The sequence below is a fragment of the Trachurus japonicus genome, chromosome 6, assembly GCF_045865225.1.
Source record: "Trachurus japonicus isolate A0001 chromosome 6, Traja_1.0".
In the NCBI taxonomy this organism is placed as follows: Eukaryota; Metazoa; Chordata; class Actinopteri; order Carangiformes; family Carangidae; genus Trachurus; species Trachurus japonicus.
The window spans coordinates 32,494,010-32,514,009 of record NC_140912.1 but is presented as its reverse complement, the minus strand read 5'-3'; the positions used below and the strand labels follow the sequence as shown (position 1 = coordinate 32,514,009).

General features: G+C 42.2%; 3 protein-coding genes across 3 annotated transcripts in view; 1 reads left to right on the top strand and 2 right to left on the bottom strand.

Moving 5' to 3' along the window:
- LOC146986489 (NACHT, LRR and PYD domains-containing protein 12-like) overlaps positions 1 to 19,669 on the bottom strand; it is a 20,158-nt gene extending 489 nt beyond the window's left edge. The window contains exons 1-8 of the mRNA XM_085780371.1: positions 19,489 to 19,669; positions 16,187 to 16,306; positions 15,351 to 15,470; positions 14,819 to 15,051; positions 11,207 to 13,490; positions 9,308 to 9,481; positions 7,222 to 7,398; positions 2,118 to 2,290 (exon numbers count right to left, since the gene is read on the bottom strand). Coding sequence (XP_085636497.1) covers positions 2,118 to 2,290; positions 7,222 to 7,398; positions 9,308 to 9,481; positions 11,207 to 13,490; positions 14,819 to 15,051; positions 15,351 to 15,470; positions 16,187 to 16,306; positions 19,489 to 19,556 — 3,349 coding nt within the window. The 5' untranslated portion in view covers positions 19,557 to 19,669. The remainder of the gene's footprint in view (positions 1 to 2,117; positions 2,291 to 7,221; positions 7,399 to 9,307; positions 9,482 to 11,206; positions 13,491 to 14,818; positions 15,052 to 15,350; positions 15,471 to 16,186; positions 16,307 to 19,488) is intronic.
- The window catches only part of grm8b (glutamate receptor, metabotropic 8b), a 589,884-nt gene that overhangs the window by 183,996 nt on the left and 385,888 nt on the right, over positions 1 to 20,000 (top strand). The window lies entirely within an intron of this gene.
- The window catches only part of LOC146986482 (uncharacterized), a gene marked incomplete at its 5' end in the record, with an annotated part of 532,005 nt that overhangs the window by 316,629 nt on the left and 195,376 nt on the right, over positions 1 to 20,000 (bottom strand). The gene's annotated exons all lie outside the window — the stretch shown is intronic.

The window sequence follows — 20,000 nt, the reverse complement described above, 5'->3', positions numbered from 1 at the left end:
AAATACAACCACACGACTGCACACATGCCTTAGAGATATAATGTATGAACATGTTCCAGGTATTAAAATACACTTTTAAATGCAACACGGTGGTTAAAATAATGTAAAGTTAAGTTTTACACGTCTGTGAACGAGGAAGAGAAAGGTTCCGACCGGAAACTTCTTCTTTTTTTTTTTTTCCCTATGAGCTTTATTGAAAACATCGTACATACAAAGGGATGTACAGAGAACAGGGTTGTACATACAATCAAACATGAAACATCAGGTGCTCCAATATGTATCAATAAACATCAATAATAAATAAATCAAAATAAAATCTGGTTGTTTTAAGCAATAGGCCTATTAGAAAACATAAAATCATGGAAAAAATAACATATGGTATGGTAGCCTATAGAAGAAAAGGAAAAAAAGGGAAATAGAATGTGTAAGCTTTATTCCACTTCTTTATTCTTTGAAAAATCTCTCATAAATATCTATGGATGTGATGCTTTGTTTAGTGTCAATTAGTGTAAGGGATTTCATGTACTCTTTGAACTTATGCAAGAAACTTCTGAAGTTGGGTGAGGTTTTGGAGTGTTTACATTTATGTATGTGAAATTTGCCATACAAAATGAATAAGTTTATAATAAAGGTGATGTCCTTTTCTTCCGACCGGAAACTTCACGAACAGAATAATAATAAACAGTGACATCATTTCCGTTTCACGTGTGATTTTATTTTTATTTTTTTTCAAAACTTTGTTTCACATTACAAAAACAGTTTTTCATAATAAAATGCAATCTATATAGCATATCTATATTATACGCCAGGGGGAATTTACAAGTTTACAAAAAAATGTTCAAGTTTTCACATATATTGAAAGTCTTAATCACTTTCTGGCTGCTTGAAAGTTTGATGGAGGTTATGTATTGCTTGAGCTCACCGGTAAAAGAAGGTTTTTTTTTAATGAACTTACATTTGTGAATATGAAATTTTGCCATTAAAATGATAAGGTTGATAATAAAAATTTATGTTGGCTTTTTCCTTGTTTTTTTTTCAGGTCAGGGAGCCCAAACAGTAGTACATTCCTCCAAAACAAAATAAAATCACCATCAACATTGATAGCAACAAAATTACAAATATCACTCCATAGTTTTTCACATGTGAATTAAAAAACTAAACCTGACAGTTCTTGCGTTTATTCATAATCTCTTGTTCGACAACAAATTCACTGTAAAACCATGAAAAAAAAGATCATTTTATTGTAATTTGCGAAAATAAACACTTTCATTTTGAAATGTAACTGAGCCTGACACCTAAATAATATTTATCTTTTCATGTTGTTGTTGATGTTGTTTTAGCTGCTCTGCAATGATATTCTGATGTGTTATGACTACATGTTGAGTCTTGAAAGAGCAAATATTGAAAAAAAAGAAAAAAAAACATACAGGAAATTATGAACACATGTGTGTTAAGTTATAAAATAAAGGCTAGGGTTTCTTTTGTAAATCATACTTATCAATAATACTAAATAGTTTAATTAAATGGCATCTTTCTGTTTAATAAGACTGAGGGCGAAAAGAAGAAATTCGTTATAAAACATGTATTTTGGTCTTTTGCTGTGTTTTATTTTGCACGACAAGTGGATGTGGCAGTAGGCTACTAACAGTAACACAGTAAAAATACTTACTGTATTTACAGCACAACAATAAAGGTAGTTTCTGTAGACAGTATCAGAGTAAAAGTACTTCTGGTATCACAGTGAATACTATAATATAGGAGCAGAGTAAAAGTTTCTATAATGACAGTATCACAGTAAAAGTATTTAGTTAGGAGTTAGTGGAGTAAAAGTACTTCCTGTACTTGAGTGACAGGTGAAGCTCATTGTTCCTGTTTGACTCAACACCTTTACCTGTGACTGGATCACTGATGATTGACACATTGAAGCTGCTGCAGCGTTTTCTGAGTCTGTGATGTCATAGATGATGTCATACGTGATGATGTCACATCCTGACAGGTTCACCTGCTGCACTTTACACTTTATTTCACTGCCACGGTCTCATCAGCTGTGGAAACAGCTACAGATCAGTAACACTTCAGAGTCTCCAGTCGAAAGTCTGGACTCTTCACAAGATCACGAAGCTGCTGCAGAGATGAAGAGCTCAGGGTGTTTCCTCTTTCCTTGAAGAGTCCACCCAGGTCCAGGAGTTTGTTGAGTCTCAGGTCCAGTTCTCTCAGGTGGGAGGGGTTGGACTTCAGAGCTGAGACCAGAGAAGAACAGCTGATGTCTGACAAACTGCAGTTCCTCAATCTGAATAAAGAATAAAAGAAGAAGATGAAATGAAGAACACACACACACACACACACACACACACACACACACACACACACACACACAGCTGCAGTGATCAGATCATTGATTATTGATCAGACTGAGTGAAATGAGCTGAAAGTGAAGAGTCATTGTCAGTGTGAGAGAAGAACAAGTGGAAACATGAGACAACAACTATTTCAAACGTCCTTCATTCATGACATCAAAGTCAATGATTCAAGCTCTGAGTGAAGATCAATCAGGTTCAGTTGTGGATCAAAGATCTAAGATCTACAACAGTAACAGTCAGTGAACTGACCTCAGAGTCTCCAGTCTACAGTCTGGACTCTCCAGAAAACCACTCAGATGCTTCACTCCTGAATCATAAAGGTTGTTTCCGTTCAGGTCCAGGTGTCTCAGGTGGGAGGGGTTGGACTTCAGAGCTGAGACCAGAGAAGAACAGCTGATCTCTGACAACCTGCAGCTCCTCAATCTGAATAAAGAATAAAAGCAGTGAGTTGAGGACAAAGCTCCTTGTTGACAGCGTTCAGTGTCTCATCATCTGTTCAGAGCTGAAGAAGCTTCAGAAAGAACAAGTTTAGAAAATCAAAGTCCAACAGCTGAAGCAACAGGAAGCAGGTTAAACAGTCACATGGAGAGAAAACAGCTCATTAATATTCATGAGAAGCTGCTGCTGCTTCAACACAGACGCAGTGACTCCGCCTCTTCACCTGTCAGCTCCACCTGTGGCTCCATCCAGACAAACTCATGTTGTGCAGCCACATTGATCAGAGATTTACTGACCACGCTCAAGACAACACACATGTGAGGCTGAACTCTGTTACCATGACAACTAACGTGTAGAAACACATGTCGAATGAAGCTCAGAGACAGAAAAACCTGAACCACACCTGCTTATTATGGGATGTTGGCTTTGAATGTTTCACTATAAACATCACAGAGCCTCAGGAAAGAGGTGGAGCCAGCAGCTATTGATTATAGATCAGTTATTGTCTGATACATCACATGTGTTTCTGTAGTGGAGGTGAAACATGAAGAGAAACAGAGACTGGACTAAAAACCAGTGAGGTGCAGTCAGGGCTTTGATTTATTCACTTCATCTAAAGTTGGATTCTTTTGGACTTTCAGATAACTTTACTACAAGTTCAATGTGTCAGAATGTGGTGATTTTCATGGTCTAATAAAAGCCAGTAAACAGAGCTAGCTTCTGTCCAGGCAGCAGCTGCACAAACCACTCAGCCATGTGTAGTATTACAGAGCAAAGGCCCAGAGCTGCTCTGCCTCTTCTGTCAGTACGGTGTGTATGTGGCTGTTTGCACATGTGCAGTAAGTTCCCACAGAGAGTTCACATGGAGGTGAAGAGGCACAACGCTACGCTGCCTCTTCACTTAACTGCACCATGTCTGAGCTGCACTTCTGTTCACGTTGCCTTGGTGAATGGTCAACACACAGACGTGTCCCCTGGCTTTTTAGCCTCCAGCAGTTTAGCAGCTAATTCAACTGCAGTGATGCTCCACTGGAGAGGTGAACACCTTAATGAGCTTCATCTGAAGAACAACAGCAGCTTTTATCTGACGGGAGACCAACGCCTGAGCTACGGTGGCGAACAGTTAGCACGTTTTAACCTACTCTCTCTCTGACTCGTCGATACACACACACACACACAGCCCAGGTTGTGTGTCTTCTCTGTTGTAAACCTTGTAATAACAGCTTGTTGTGTACAGTTAACATCCTTGTTGCTCAGATCACTGAAGTCAAGCCAGCCCACACGTTGTTTTAAGGTGCGCGCATATACGGCACATTACGGCAAGAGCGAGAAAGTGCCCGTAAAATGAAAGCAACGCCCCCGAAACGTCTGATGTTGCATTTCAAAATAAGAGCCGGCCTTTCAAAATAAAAGCCTTTAACACTGCATTTGTGTACATTTACAGTATTATTTTAAGAAAAACTGCTAGTTATTACTGTACCATTCCAATTCAGACTGATTGTACTCGACCTGAAGATGATACCCAGAAAAAAATCAGACCAACCTGATGTGGAATTTCAGAATAAAAGCCCTCTGAACTTGCATATTTTTGTGTACATTTACAGTATCATTTGTTAAAAACTGCTAGTTATTACTGTACCATTCCACTTCAGACTGATAGTACTCGACCTCAGGATGACACCCAGAAAAAATCAGACCAATCTGATCTAGAATTTCAGAATAAAAGCCCCTAACTTTGATATTTTGAAGTATTTGTGTACATTTACAGTATCATTAAAAGAAAACTGCTAGTTATTACTGTACCATTCCACTTCAGACTGAAAGTACTCGACCTGAAGATGACATCCAGAAAAAATCAGACCAATCTGATGTGGAATTTCAGAATAAAAGCCCCTAACTTTAATATTTTGAAGTATTTTGTGTATATTTACAGTATAATTTTTTAAAAACTGCTAGTTATTACTGTACCATTCTACTTCAGACTGATAGTACTCGACCGGAAGATGACATCCAGAAAAAATCAGACCAATCTGATGTGGAATTTCAAAATAAAAGCCCTCTGAACTTGCATATTTTGAAGTATTTTGTGTACATTTACAGTATCATTTTTTAAAAACTGCTAGTTATTACTGTACCATTCCACTTCAGACTGATAGTACTCGACCGGAAGATGACACCCAGAAAAAATCAGACCAATCTGATGTGGAATTTCAGAATAAAAGCCCTCTGAACTTTGATATTTTGGTGTACATTTACAGTATAATTTAAAAAAAACTGCTAGTTATTACTGTACCATTCCACTTCAGACTGATAGTACTCGACCTGAAGATGACATCCAGAAAAAATCAGAGCAATCTGATGTGGAATTTCAGAATAAAAGCCCTCTGAACTTGTATATTTTTAAGTATTTTGTGTACATTTACAGTATCTTTTTTTTTAAACTGCTAGTTATTACTGTACCATTCCACTTCAGACTGAAAGTACTCGACCTGAAGATGACATCCAGAAAAAATCAGACCAATCTGATGTGGAATTTCAGAATAAAAGCCCACTGAACTTTAATATTTTGAAATATTTTGTGTACATTTACAGTATAATTTAAAAAAAACTGCTAGTTATTACTGTACCATTCCACTTCAGACTGATAGTACTCGACCTGAAGATGATACCCAGAAAAATCAGACCAATCTGATGTGGAATTTCAGAATAAAAGCCCTCTGAACTTTGATATTTTGGTGTATATTTACAGTATAATTTAAAAAAAACTGCTAGTTATTACTGTACCATTCCACTTCAGACTGATAGTACTCGATCTGAGGATGACACCCAGAAAAAATCAGAGCAATCTGATGTGGAATTTCAGAATAAAAGCCTTCTAAACTTTAATATTTTGAAATATTTTGTGTACATTTACAGTATAAATTCTTAAAAACTGCTAGTTATTACTGTACCATTCCACTTCAGACTGATAGTACTCGACCTGAAGATGACACCCAGAAAAAATCAGAGCAATCTGATGTGGAATTTCAGAATAAAAGCCCTCTGAACTTGCATATTTTTAAGTATTTTGTGTACATTTACAGTATCTTTTTTTAAAACTGCTAGTTATTACTGTACCATTCCACTTCAGACTGATAGTACACGACCTGAAGATGATACCCAGAAAAAATCAGACCAATCTGATGTTGAATTTCAGAATAAAAGCCCTCTGAACTTTGATATTTTTGTGTACATTTACAGTATCATTTAAAAAAAAACAAAAAAAATCTGCTAGTTATTACTGTACCATTCAACTTCAGATTGATAGTACTCGACCTGAAGATGACACCCAGAAAAAAATCAGGGCGATCTGATGTGGAATTTAAATGATACTGTAAATGTACACAAATCACTTAAAAATATTAAAGTTCAGAGGGCTTTTATTCTGAAATTCCACATCAGATTGGTCTGATTTTTTCTAGGTGTCATCTCGAGTACTTTCAGTCTGAAGTGGAATGGTACAGTAATAACTAGCAGTTTACAAAAAAAATGATACTGTAAATGTACACAAAATACTTAAAAATATGCAAGTTCAGAGGGTTTTTATTCTGAAATCCCACATCAGATTGGTCTGATTTTTTCTGGGTATCATCTTCAGGTCGTGTACTATCAGTCTGAAGTGGAATGGTACAGTAATAACTAGCAGTTTTCTTTTAATGATACTGTAAATGTACACAAATACTTCAAATTATCAAAGTTCAGAGGGCTTTTATTCTGAATTTCCACATCAGATTGGTCTGATTTTTTCTGGATGTCATCTTCAGGTCGAGTACTATCAGTCTGAAGTGGAATGGTACAGTAATAACTAGCAGGTTTTTTTAATTAATGCAGTGTTCAAGGCTTTTATTTTGAAAGGCCGGCTTTTATTTTGAAATGCCACATCAGACGTTTCGGGGTCATTGCTTTTTTCATTTTACGGGCACTTTCTCGCTCTTGCCGTAATGTGCCGTATATGCGCGCACCTTAAAACAACGTGTGGGCTGGCTTGACTTCAGTCTCAGGTGTGAGTGTGGATTGTGTTAAAGGTTTGTTGTGTGATGTGAGCGGTGCTCCAACATGTGATCCTGTTATTGATCTGAGTTGTGTGTTAATAACAGCTGATGTCAGGACGGCATGGATTGTGGGGAAAAGGTGTTGCACATGTTTAAGACTTGGATCTGTGTGAACCATTGTGCATGAATGTGTTTGTTGTGAGGTTGTTGTGTAATGAGCTGTCTGAGGTGCCGACCCCCCACAGCCCTGGTCTTGGTCTGTGAGCGCCTGCCTACCCTGTCCTACAGCCTCAGTGTGGATCAGTAGAATATCAGCCTCATGTCTGCAGCTCAGTATCAACACAACTTTCACATCACATTCATCTGAGCACAGAAATAAAACAGAGTCAGACCTCAGAGTCTCCAGTCTACAGTCTGGACTCTCCAGAAAACCACTCAGACCCTTCACTCCTGAATCCTGAAGGTTGTAGTTCTGACTCAGGTCCAGATGTCTCAGGTGGGAGGGGTTGGACTTCAGAGCTGAGACCAGAGAAGAACAGCTGATCTCTGACAAACTGCAGCTCTCCAATCTGAATAAAGAATAAAAGAAGAAGATGAAATGATTGATGATTGATCAGATGTGTCCTGATCAATGATCAGTGTGTAAATGAGTAGAGGGACTTTGTCCTTGTGTTGTTGTGGATCATCATCATGTGGCCTTCTACACACATCATCCACATGTCAGCACAGATTCATCAGCTGCTGCTGACCTCAGATCAGCCTGTCAATATACAATCAATATCTGATCAATACCTGTTGGACTAAACACTGACTACAACTCTCTGATTCAGGACTAAACTGGATCAAAGACACACACACACACACACACACACACACACACACACACAGAGGATGATAAACTGTTTGTGAGGTTAGTGACTTCAGATTTTTTAAAGTCAACTCTTATGAAAGTCGAGTCGACGTCGATCATATCTTTTTTTTTTTTTTTAAGTATATATTTTTTGGCGTTTTTGCCTTTATTTGATAGACAGTGATATAGACAGGAAAGGGGGAGGCAGAGAGAGGGGGAATGACATGCAGGAAGGAAAGGTCTGCCCGACGCGGGATTTGAACCGGGGACGCCTGCGTTGAGGACTGTAGCCTCTACATGGGGCGGCCGCCTTAACCACTGCACCACGCACCGTCGTTCATATTTTTCCTGTCATAACTAAAATCACAGGAGGAGGGAAACGCTTTGCAACAATCTGTTTCCACTGACTGGTTGATAGAAATCAGTACAGAACAGCAGGTAAATAAACAACCAGTTGTAAATCAGTTTTTTTGTAACATACACTCCTATAGAAGTGAAAAGAAAATACTGGAGCTACTGTGTGTTAGGGAGGAAAACGACACAAGCAAAGGTCTGTAAGCCAATCACCATCACAGTCCTGCTCAGTCACAGTTTTTGTTTTTCGATTCTGGTTGATTAGTTGTTATTGTTTGTTGTTGTGCGCGACATAGAGCTGCCTATACGAGCAGAGTTTTTTTTTTGCGCTACATTCACAACTTTCTTTTCATCAACGACCTGTGGAACACTTGCGTGCCGATCCGTGGAGAGCAATCAAGGATCAACACTGATCTGTTTCCAGTGCTCGTGCCCAAAAGACAAAGGTAGAAGCTATACACAACCTAGAAAGTCAGAGCGTTGTTTTGATGGGCTTGTGTGTTTTGTTTTTTTTTGTTTTGTTTTGTTTTGTTTTTTCTCTGACTTACGAATATGTCTGCTATGTACTGTTGATAATAATAATAATAATAATTAATCTAATGTTACCCCCGGGAAAAGGGTGGGGTCAAGGGGAATGGATAAATGGAATTGTAATGAAATAAAACAAAATAAAAAATTGATTAAAAAAAACAAAAAAAAACACTGATCTGTTGCACCACTACTCCCTCCCTCATGATCATCCACATCCTCAACTAGAATAAAATGAATGACCAAGTTTACCAAGGCCGTGCATCAGCAACAGAAGACAATTTAAATCAATTAGGGTGACGGATTAGTTTCATTCAGCCACTCAGCTGTTGTTTCAAGCAGTTAGCAAGTTGTAACCTACTGACACTTTTACACACACGCACACACACGCACACACACACACACACACACACAGCAGCTTCTCCGGCCTCAGATCTACATCACATCTGCTGCTTCAGCTACAGTGGCTGATCCAGCTGTTCTGATAGCAGCTTCATCTGAGAGCAGCTCATCATCATCATCATCATCATCATCATCATCATCATCATCATCATCATCATCATCATCATCATCATCATCATCATCATCATCATCACCACCACACTGACCTCTGAGTGACCTCTGACCCTTCACCTTCTACCAGCTGCAGTAACATGGAGTCACAATCAGTCGCTGCTTCAAACTGAACTTCACACATTTGAACTGAACACAGACAAAAGTCCAACAGGTCCAGTCAGTGAACTCACCTCAGAGTCTCCAGTCGACAGTTTGGACTCTCCAGTCCAGCACACACAACCTTCACTGATGAATCACTCAGGATGTTTCTACTCAGGTCCAGTTCTGTCAGGTGGGAGGGGTTGGACTTCAGAGCTGAGGCCACGACTTCACAGTGACTCTCTGAGAGTTTACAACCAACAAGTCTGTGAAGAGAGAAAATATCAAATGAACAAGTGGGAGAATCCTCACGTTTCAGCTTGGGGACGAACTGCAGACCGGTGCGTCTTGGGCCGGAGACAGATGAGCAATAGACAGAGGAAGGACGCTGGAGGACACGGTCAGTTTTAACTCCAGCGTCCTTCCTCTGCCCGAAAATATATACACTATAACGGCAGTTGAACTCGTAACTTCCAACTTGTGAACTTGTACCAGATCAAACTGGTACAAGTTCGGGTCGGAAAAACACGAGTTATGGGTCGCCTGGAACGCACCATAAATCAACCTCCTGTAGAGATCCTGTCAGCTGCCAAACTCAAATTTTAGAATAATAAAAATAAATAAATAAACATGTTTTAGTTAACATGCAGTAAACTGTCCCGTTTTAGCCGAGAGGGTACAAAGTCAGAGAGACACTAGTTATGACGCGGTGAAAATGTGAATATTATGGGCTGGAGCTGAATATTTCGTTGGATAAAGGAAGATATTACCTCTATGTTTTTCTGTCTCTCTTTTTTTTGCGATTTTTGGGTTTTTAAATAATCTGGAGTAATCGAAATGTTTGACTTTCCCCATCAGCTGTGCTGGCGACACGGTATTGATTTACTTCAGGAAAGTCAGAGTCCACGATAAAACATAAACGTCAGTTCAGAGTTCACTCATCTGGGACAAGAAAATCTTTTCTGTTGCTAGGACGTGACTGATTGTGTTTCAGGTTATTAGTTGGACCTCATGTATTTCCATGGAAACGGGAAGCAGACTAACAAAAACCTTTCAAATTTGAGGGCAAATTGTCCATCAACATGAATATATTTGAACTATAATAACAGGTTCTGCTCTTCTGTTGTGGGATCAATAGGCTAAACACATCAATACCAATAAAGAAGAAACACTGATATTTGATTTATTACTACTACTGATCAACAATTCTAGAGGGATTAGTTGTTTACCAACAAGTCAGGATGCGTGGAGGGTCGAGTTTGTACCGCGGCAACGGCAACTCGGCCAAGGCACAGGCCACAACTCGGCCAAGGCACAAGCCACGGACACTTAGAGCATGGCGTCGGTTATCGGTAAAAACAACACTGTCACTGTGCATCCCTGACGTTACCTACAGATATTTAACAGACAATCATGTTCAGGAAAACACTCTTACATGATTACAAAACTTGGTGGCTGTGAGGACTGACATGCTGCCTGGTCAGAGACGAGGGAAGAGGACGGACATGTCTAAAGTCTGGAACAACTGCATCCTGACCCGAACTGTACCTGCATGGCTGAGTATGTACTGGTAGTTTAAAACAATTATATAGTTTAAGATTAATTAATCTCAGCTTGCTTTCCATTGGTATGTGACCTCGTCTTCAGTCACTGTCGTAGTAAACATTTCACAACTCATTCGCTGCAGTTCTACAGCTGTGCCTGTGGGCATATTTAGCTTCATCACCATTCAAACCAATGTATCTAACACGTTATATTGCTCAAAATAAATGACCAATGTACTATTTTCTCTCTCGTTTGCCCTGAAAGGGGTGCGAGTTGACGGTATTCTGTAAAATTTGCGCGTTTTGTTATTTATATCAAAACAATTAGTGCAACTAACAGCACAAAAAGACATGATCACGGCTCTTGCTGCTCCCTTTCTGCAGGCGATATGCGCAGCAGAACGTCAGTGACGTATATCCCTCTATATTGATCATGTCTAGACTTACCGAGCCTTCCTGCAGTTCCTCACAGCTGGGATCAGTCTCAGTCGTCCCTCCTCTGATGTGTTGTACTTCTTCAGGTCCAACTCATCCAGAACCTCCTCTGACATCTGCAGCATGTAGGCCAGAGCTGAACACTGGATCACAGAGAGTTTCTTCTCTGATCTGTTCTCTGACTTGAGGAACTGTTGGATCTCCTGATGAACTGACTGGTCCTTCATCTCCGTCAGACAGTGGAAGATGTTGATGCTTCTGTCAGGAGAGATCTTTGTCTTCTTTTTCTTCAGGTTGTTGATGGTTCTCTGGATGGTTTCTGGACTGTTGTCTGTCTGACCCAGCAGACCTCCTAACAGCCTCTGGTTGGACTCCAGAGAGAGGCCATGAAGGAAGCGAACAAACAGGTCCAGGTGACCGTTTCTACTGCGGAGGGATTTCTTCAAGACTCTCTGCAGGAAGTCATCCAGGGTTAGAGGACTGTTATTGATCAATGGAGGACTGTTATTGATCTGTGGAGGACTGTTGTTGATCTGTGGATGACTGTTAATCATTGATGGATAACTGCTATTGATCGATGGATGACTGTTATCGATCCATGGATGACTGTTAACCATTAATGGATGACTGCTATTGATCCATGGATGACTGTTATCGATCAATGGGTGACTGTTAACGAATGATGAATGATGGTTATTGATCGATGGATGATTGCTATCAAATGATGGATGACTGCTCGCCTTGATTCCATCAGAGGAAGGCATTGTGCTCTTCTCTGTCTCTTCGTAGTCTTTTCCCAGGAACTTCTTGAGGACCTGTGTGTTCCTGTTGGTGAAACAGTGGAACATGTAGACTGCAGCCAGAAACTCCTGAACACTCAGATGAACAAAGCAGTAGACTGTTTTCTGGAAGATCACACTCTCTCTTTTGAAGATCTCAGTACAGAGTCCTGAGTTCACCGAGGCCTCTGTGACATCCAGACCACACTGCTCCAGGTCTTCTTGGTAGAACATGATGTTTCCTTCCTCCAGCTGTTCAAACGCCAGCCTCCCCAGCTTCCGAAGAACTTCTCTGTCGGCCTCCGTCAGCTCCTGTGGACTCGTCTCATGTCCTTCACCGTACTTGTTCTTCTTCCTCTTTGTCTGGACCAGCAGGAAGTGTGAGAACAGGTCAGTCGTGGTCTTGGGCAGCTCTCCTCTCTGGTCTGTGGTCAACATGTGCTCCAGAACTGTAGCACTGATCCAGCAGAAGACTGGGACTTGACACATGATGTGGAGGGTCCTGGACATCTGGATGTGTGAGATGATTCTTCTGGACAGATCTTCATCACTGGACCTCCTCCTGAAGTACTCCTCCATCTGGGCGTCAGTGAAGCCTCGGACCTCTGTCACCCTGTCAACACATGTAGGAGGGATCTGATTGGCTGCTGCAGGTCTGGAGGTGATCCAGACCAGAGCTGAGGGAAGCAGATTCCCCTGGATGAGGTTTGTCAGCAGCACGTTGACTGATGACGTCTGTGTGACATCAGACACAACCTCCCTGTCGTTGAAGTCCAGTGACAGTCGGCTTTCATCCAGGCCGTCAAAGATGAAGAGAAGTTTACAGACAGCCAGCTGCTCTGCTGTGACCTTCTGTAATGTTGGATGGAAAACATGGAGCAGCCTGAGAAGACTCAACCGCTGATCTCTGATCAGGTTCAGCTCCCTGAACGAAAGCAGAACCAGTAGACTGACATCTTGGTTCTCCAAGCCCTCGGCCCAGTCCAGAGTGAACTTCTGCACCGAGAAGGTTTTTCCAACGCCAGCGACGCCATTGGTCAGAACCACTCTGATGGGTCTCTGTTGGACAGGTGAGACCGTAGAGACGTCCTCTCTCTGTTGGACAGGTGAGACCGTAGAGACGTCCTCTCTCTGTTGGACAGGTGAGACCGTAGAGACGTCCTCTCTCTGTTGGACAGGTGAGACCGTAGAGACATCCTCTCTCTGTTGGACAGGTGAGACCGTAGAGACGTCCTCTCTCTGTTGGACAGGTAAGTCTTTAAAGATGTCGTTGCACTTGATTGGAGTGTCATGGAGGGTCTTCTTCTTGGACGTTGTCTCCAGCTGTCTCACCTCATGTTGGGTATTAACCTCTTCACTCTGTCCCTCTGTGATGTAGAGCTCAGTGTAGATCCTGTTGAGGAGGGTTACACTTCCTGTTCCTCTTCCTGTTGCCTCAGTTCCTTCAGTCACTCGTTCACATCTGCTCCTCAGACTGATCTTATGTTGATCTAAAACCTCCTGCAGACCACGATCTGCTGAGAGAGAAGAGACAGAGTCAGACTGAAGACAGAGAGTCTGACAATCTGATCAGATTATTTTCATCAGCTACAGAAAAACTACAGACAACAAAGAGAAGGTTTGAATCATCATTCTAAATGTCAGTGCTGCGTGATGGAACAGTTACCACGTTTACATGATGTTTTTAAAGCGGAATTAATTAATTCCGCTTTAAATAGTTCGGAATTAAAATATTTTCCTTCGAGTTTACATGGACATAATAATTCCGAATTAGGGTTTACATGGAAAACACGTTAAATCGCCTTTATTTAATTCCGCTCAACGTCTGGAGGTCGGGAAGCGTTCTGATTGGACAGAGGGTACACGTGTTTACGTATTTACTTCTACCGGAAGAAAACAAACTCCATTCTCAGTGTGTGAAGTGAACAGAGCTGCAGCCGCGAGCCGCTCCGCTGCTCCTAAACTTAACAACAACTTAGAAGCAGAAAGTTTCTCCTCTTAACTGCCAGGATGGCCTTCCCTTCCCTGGGTGTGTGAGCCTGGCCGCACCCGCCGCTGCTACTGCTACGGCCGGCGGCGCCGGGCTCACACACCCTCACTGCCCGGATCGCCTTCCCCGGTGTGTGAGCCACCGGCGGCCGGACACCGGGGTCTGTGGAGCGGGTTCATGAAGCCTGGTTGTCCCGACATGACTCACTCACAACACTGCGGCTGTAACGTTATGTTGTGTGTGTTGTAGCCGAAAAGTAGGCTATAACATAACGCTACAGCCGCAGTGTTGTGAGTGAATCATGTCGGGACAACCAGGCTTCATGAACCCGCTTCACAGACCCCGGTGCCCGGCCGCCACTAGAGCAGCAGCGGCGGCGGCCAAGCACCGGGGTCTGTGAAGAGGGTTCATGAAGCCTGGTTGTCCCGACATGATTCACTCACAACACTGCGGCTGTAACGTTATGTTGTGTGTGTTGTAACCTACTTTTCACGGTTATATTATCACCGCGACACACACATAGAGCGGCGAGTCAGTTAATACGCATGCGCAGAATGACCGGAATTAATTTTAAGAAGAATAAACGTTTACATGATAGAGGAATTAATTAATTCCGATTTAAAACAGGAATAAACCACCCACTTAATTCGGAATTAAGTTTAAATCCGAATTATATTTTCACTCGGAATTAAGTGTTTACATGATCTTTTTAAAGCGGAATTAACTTTAATTCAGAATTAAATGATTTTAATTCGGAATTAACCCTCTCATGTAAACGGGGCAAATGACTCTGGAGAAAACAACAGGTCCTGGTTTCACAAATGACCACATCAGCAGACAGATGTTCAGTCTCACTTTGTCCACAGCTGCTCTGATTGGCTGTCTGCAGTCCATCTCTGGTTCTGGGTCTTTTTCCACACTGGGGACAGGAGGGGGGTCCTGAAGAACCAGACTGGTCCCAGTCTGAGGTGAAGCACTGTCTGCAGAACCAGTGTCCACAGCTGGTGGAGACTGGATCCTTCAGGACGTCCTGACAGAGACCACAGCAGGACAGCTGCTGGTCCACAGAGACACCACTCCTCTTCCTCCTGTCAAGACATTTCTGGATCAACAACATGTCACAGCTCCACATCTGAGCTCTGATTGGTTAACCTCCTCAAGGGGGCGGGGCTTCAGTAAGCAGAGGAGCAGAGAGAGAGAAAGTAGAGTGTAGAGAGACAAGCTGAGTGAAGACCTGGTCCTGAACTGGTCTGGTTTCTGTCTCTGAGGTTTGTTGTGAACCTTCAGAGTCCGATTGATCTGGTTCCTGGTTTCTCTTTGTTTCCTTCACATGAGTCTAATGACTGAATCATCTTCAGCTTAGTTTACAGTAGAAACAGTCTCTTACCGTGACTCTGGAGGTCCAGGTCCAAGACTGAAGTTTGGAAGATCTCCTTTGGACCGGTCACTCTTCATGGACAGACAGATGGATCCTGGAGACTCTGCTCTCAGTCTGTGGTTCTGACCTCTGCAAACACAAACATGTTTTTATTCACATCACATTGATCAGTGATCAGTTCTCTGATCACAGAATCATTGTTAATGTTCAGTTAGGATGTTACCCAATACATTTGGAAATCAATCAGTCCACCTTAAATGTCAGTATGAACTGAGCATGTCACTTGTTGTTTTAGAGGGAAATTCATGTAAAAACTGCTGATGCGCGTTGCCTTCAGGGACAGTTTTTCATCAAGCAGTCTCTGAATGTCCCTAACTCTGTCTGGTAACGTTCTGTTATTATCTCGTAGCGTGGTGAATGTGCAGGTCACAACTTCTCCACCAGAGCGTTGTGGAGTTGTTGGATTGTGTATTTGATGAGTTTGATGAGGGAAACCAAGAAATCCCATGAGTCTCCGTAGCGTAGCTCTGAGCAGCTCATGGCTCTGCTCCGCCATTCTAAAAATAGCTTGCACCGACAATTAAAGGTAACAAACCTACTGCTATGACTATAGGGATTATGGCAATGGGCCAATTTGCCAAAATGTTGAACTATCCCTTTAATTTGCATATTTGGTAACAAAGTAATCCAAAAGTAACTAAAAAGTAATCCAGTACATTACTTCAATTGTGTGATACTTAGAGTTACTGATTACATTATTTTAACATGTAATTTGCGATTATACTGGATTACATTTTTAAAGTAACCCTCCAAACCTGCACACAGGTCTGAATCTGGTCTCTTACTGTGACTCTGAAGGTCCAGGTCCAAGACTGAAGTTTAGAGGTTGTCCGTTAGACATGTCACTCTTCATGGACAGACAGATGGATCCTGGAGACTCTGCTCTCAGTCTGTGGTTCTGACCTCTGCAAACACAAACATGTTTTTATTCACATCACATTGATTACTGATCAGTTCTCTGATCACAGATGCATTGTGGGAAGTCTCACACACTGTAGTGAAGGATGGAAGCAACACAGCAGCATCATAGACAACAGTGTAGAGTCAGTCAGTCAGTCATTAACTGTTTCCAGTGTCCAGCTGCTGAACTATGGAGTTATTTTTGTCTCATTAATATCTGTAAACGCACAGAAGGTGATCTACAAATGTTCCTTGGTTTGCACACGTGTTTTGCTATCCACAAAGGGTGATCTACAAATGTTCCTTGGTTTGCACACGTGTTTTGCTATCCACAAATACAAATTTCTAATTTGTAACTTGTATTTTGGTTTTTACAAATAAATGTGTATTTGTAAATATATTGTATATTTGTAAATGTATAATTTTCCATTTGTAAAAACAAAAAAGCCATTTGTAAAACCGAAAATTCTGTTTGTGAAGTGTGACTCTGCATTTGTGGATCACCAATCACACACACGCATCTCTCTCCGCAATGACGTATTTCTGAGACAATCCTGCCGAGATCCACACAGAATCCACAAACTCACAGCTGCTGATTCACAAAGGGCCGCTCTCCTCACCAGGAGGAGCCGCTCTCCTCACCAGGAGGGGCAGTGTTGGCGAGTAGCTGAATGAAAACTAACGAAGAAGACTGCTATTGGTTTATCTCGAGAAATTATTTTAATTCCCACTGTTAATGCGTCACTTTATTAAGTTTTAATGTTTTTTCATGCGATAAAGTAACTGTTAAGACCCCAATATGCGGTTAGTTTATCCAAATGACGCCTCTTTGGAAGTTTGCTCCGCCGTTCGCGGAGCAGTGAAGCTCCATCTGTGGAGCAGCTAAGCTAACTAGGCTACCACCGGACGAGCGGTCTATCACAGAGGCTACCGCCGGGCTGCTGTGGTGGTCGGCCGGCTAACCTCCGCTGTCATCCAGGTCTCCCCCGGCTCGTTTTTTCCCCCGGAATGATGAAGCTGGTTAGCCAGCCCACCGCAGCAGCCCGGCTGCTGTTTAGATCTGATTAGATGTTTAGATGTTAGACTGTTTAGATCCCCAATATGTGGTTATTTTTATACAAATGACGCCTGTTTGGAAGTTTGCTCCGCCGTTAGCCTAGTTAGCTGCTAACTAGGCTACCACCGGACGAGCGGTCTATCACAGAGGCTATAGCCGGACTGCTGTGGTGTTCGGCCGGCTAAGCCGCCGCGTCTTCTCGGGGGAGAAAACGAGCACTTCAGTAAACCGGTTGCTGCCTCTGGATGAGCAGATCATCACAGAGGAAGCAGCCGCGGCTGCTGTGGTGGTCGGCCGGCTAAGCCGCGGCGTCATTCCAGGGGAGAAACCAGCCCCAACCCGGTTGCTGCCTCTGGATGAGCGGATCATCACAGAAGCAACAGCCGGGCTGCTGAGGTGGTCGGTCGGCTAATCTGCGTCGTCCTCCCAGGGGAGAAAAGGAGCCCATCAATCTACCGGCAGTTTTTTAGAGGTTTACCGCCGGCTGGATGAATTATTTTTAGGAGATACATGTTGTCTCATTCAGTGGTGTAGTCTGTAGGCTATATCAACAAACAAAACTATTTAGTCTATGATGGACTATGTACAGTCACCACCGCTTCAACAATAAATAAATGTTTTACAATGAAACGGTCAGTCAGTTGACATTAACAATGCAGGTCGTTTTCTCCCCTGGGAGGAGACCGCGGCTTAGCCGGCCGACCACCACAGCAGTCCGGCTATAGCCTCTGTGATAGACCGCTCGTCCGGTGGTAGCCTAGTTAGCAGCTAACTAGGCTAACGGCGGAGCAAACTTCCAAACAGGCGTCATTTGTATAAAAATAACCACATATTGGGGATCTAAACAGTCTAACATCTAAACATCTAATCAGATCTAAACAGCAGCCGGGCTGCTGCGGTGGGCTGGCTAACCAGCTTCATCATTCCGGGGGAAAAAACGAGCCGGGGGAGACCTGGATGACAGCGGAGGTTAGCCGCCCGACCACCACAGCAGCCCGGCGGTAGCCTCTGTGATAGACCGCTCGTCCGGTGGTAGCCTAGTTAGCTTAGCTGCTCCACAGATGGAGCTTCACTGCTCCGCGAACGGCGGAGCAAACTTCCAAAGAGGCGTCATTTGGATAAACTAACCGCATATTGGGGGTCTTAACAGTTACTTTATCGCATGAAAAAACATTAAAACTTAAAAAAGTGACGCATTAACAGTGGGAATTAAAATAATTTCTCGAGATAAACCAATAGCAGTCTTCTTCGTTAGTTTTCATTCAGCTACTCGCCAACACTGCCCCTCCTGGTGAGGAGAGCGGCTCCTCCTGGTGAGGAGAGCGGCCCTTTGTGAATCAGCAGCTGTGAGTTTGTGGATTCTGTGTGGATCTCGGCAGGATTGTCTCAGAAATACGTCATTGCGGAGAGAGATGCGTGTGTGTGATTGGTGATCCACAAATGCAGAGTCACACTTCACAAACAGAATTTTCGGTTTTACAAATGGCTTTTTTGTTTTTACAAATGGAAAATTATACATTTACAAATATACAATATATTTACAAATACACATTTATTTGTAAAAACCAAAATACAAGTTACAAATTAGAAATTTGTATTTGTGGATAGCAAAACACATGTGCAAACCAAGGAACATTTGTAGATCACCTTCTGTGCGTTTACAGATATTTATGAGACAAAAATAACTCCATACTGAACATCTGTCTCACATCAGCTCTACACAGGATCACACACACACACACACACACACACACACACACACACACACACACACACACACACAGAGGACACACACAGAGGACACACATTTCCTTCATGAGCTTCAGGACTCTGACTGACCGGTGACTCATGGTCGATTGTAACGGGAGTTTGTCCATCGTGTTTTATTTTGAAATTTACCGGATGCTGGGTGAGTTTGACTTCCTGTTTTGAGTGATCTAATCGACGTGGATTGATGTGTGCTGGTTGTGTGATATTCTTAATTAGCATATTTGGTATTAAAGTAATCTCATAGTAACTAAAAGTAATCCAGTACATAACTTTAATTGTGTGATACTTAGAGTAAGTTACTGATTACATTTTTAAAGTAACCCTCCAAACCTGCACACAGGTCTGAATCTGGTTTCTTACTGTGACTCTGGAGGTCCAGGTCCAGGACTGAAGTTTGGAAGATCTCCTTTGGACCAGTCACTCTTCATGGACAGACAGATGGATCCTGGAGACTCTGCTCTCAGTCTGTGGTTCTGACCTCTGCAAACACAAACATGTTTTTATTCACATCACATTGATCACTGATCAGTTCTCTGATCACATAATCATTGTTAATGGTAAGTTAGGATGTTACCCAATACATTTGGAAATCAATCAGTCCACCTTAAATGTCAGTATGATCTGAGCATGTCACTTGTTGTTTTAGAGGGAAATTCATGTAAAAACCGCTGATGTGCGTTGCCTTCAGGGACAGTTTTTCATCAAGCAGTCTCTGTGTTTCCCTCTAAAACAACTCTGTCTGGTAATGTTCTGTTATTATCTCATAGCGTGGTGAATGTGCAGGTCACAACTTGCCCACCGGAGCGTTGTGGAGTTGTTGGACTGTGTATTTGATGAGTTTGATGAGGGAAACCAAGAAATCCCATTAGCCT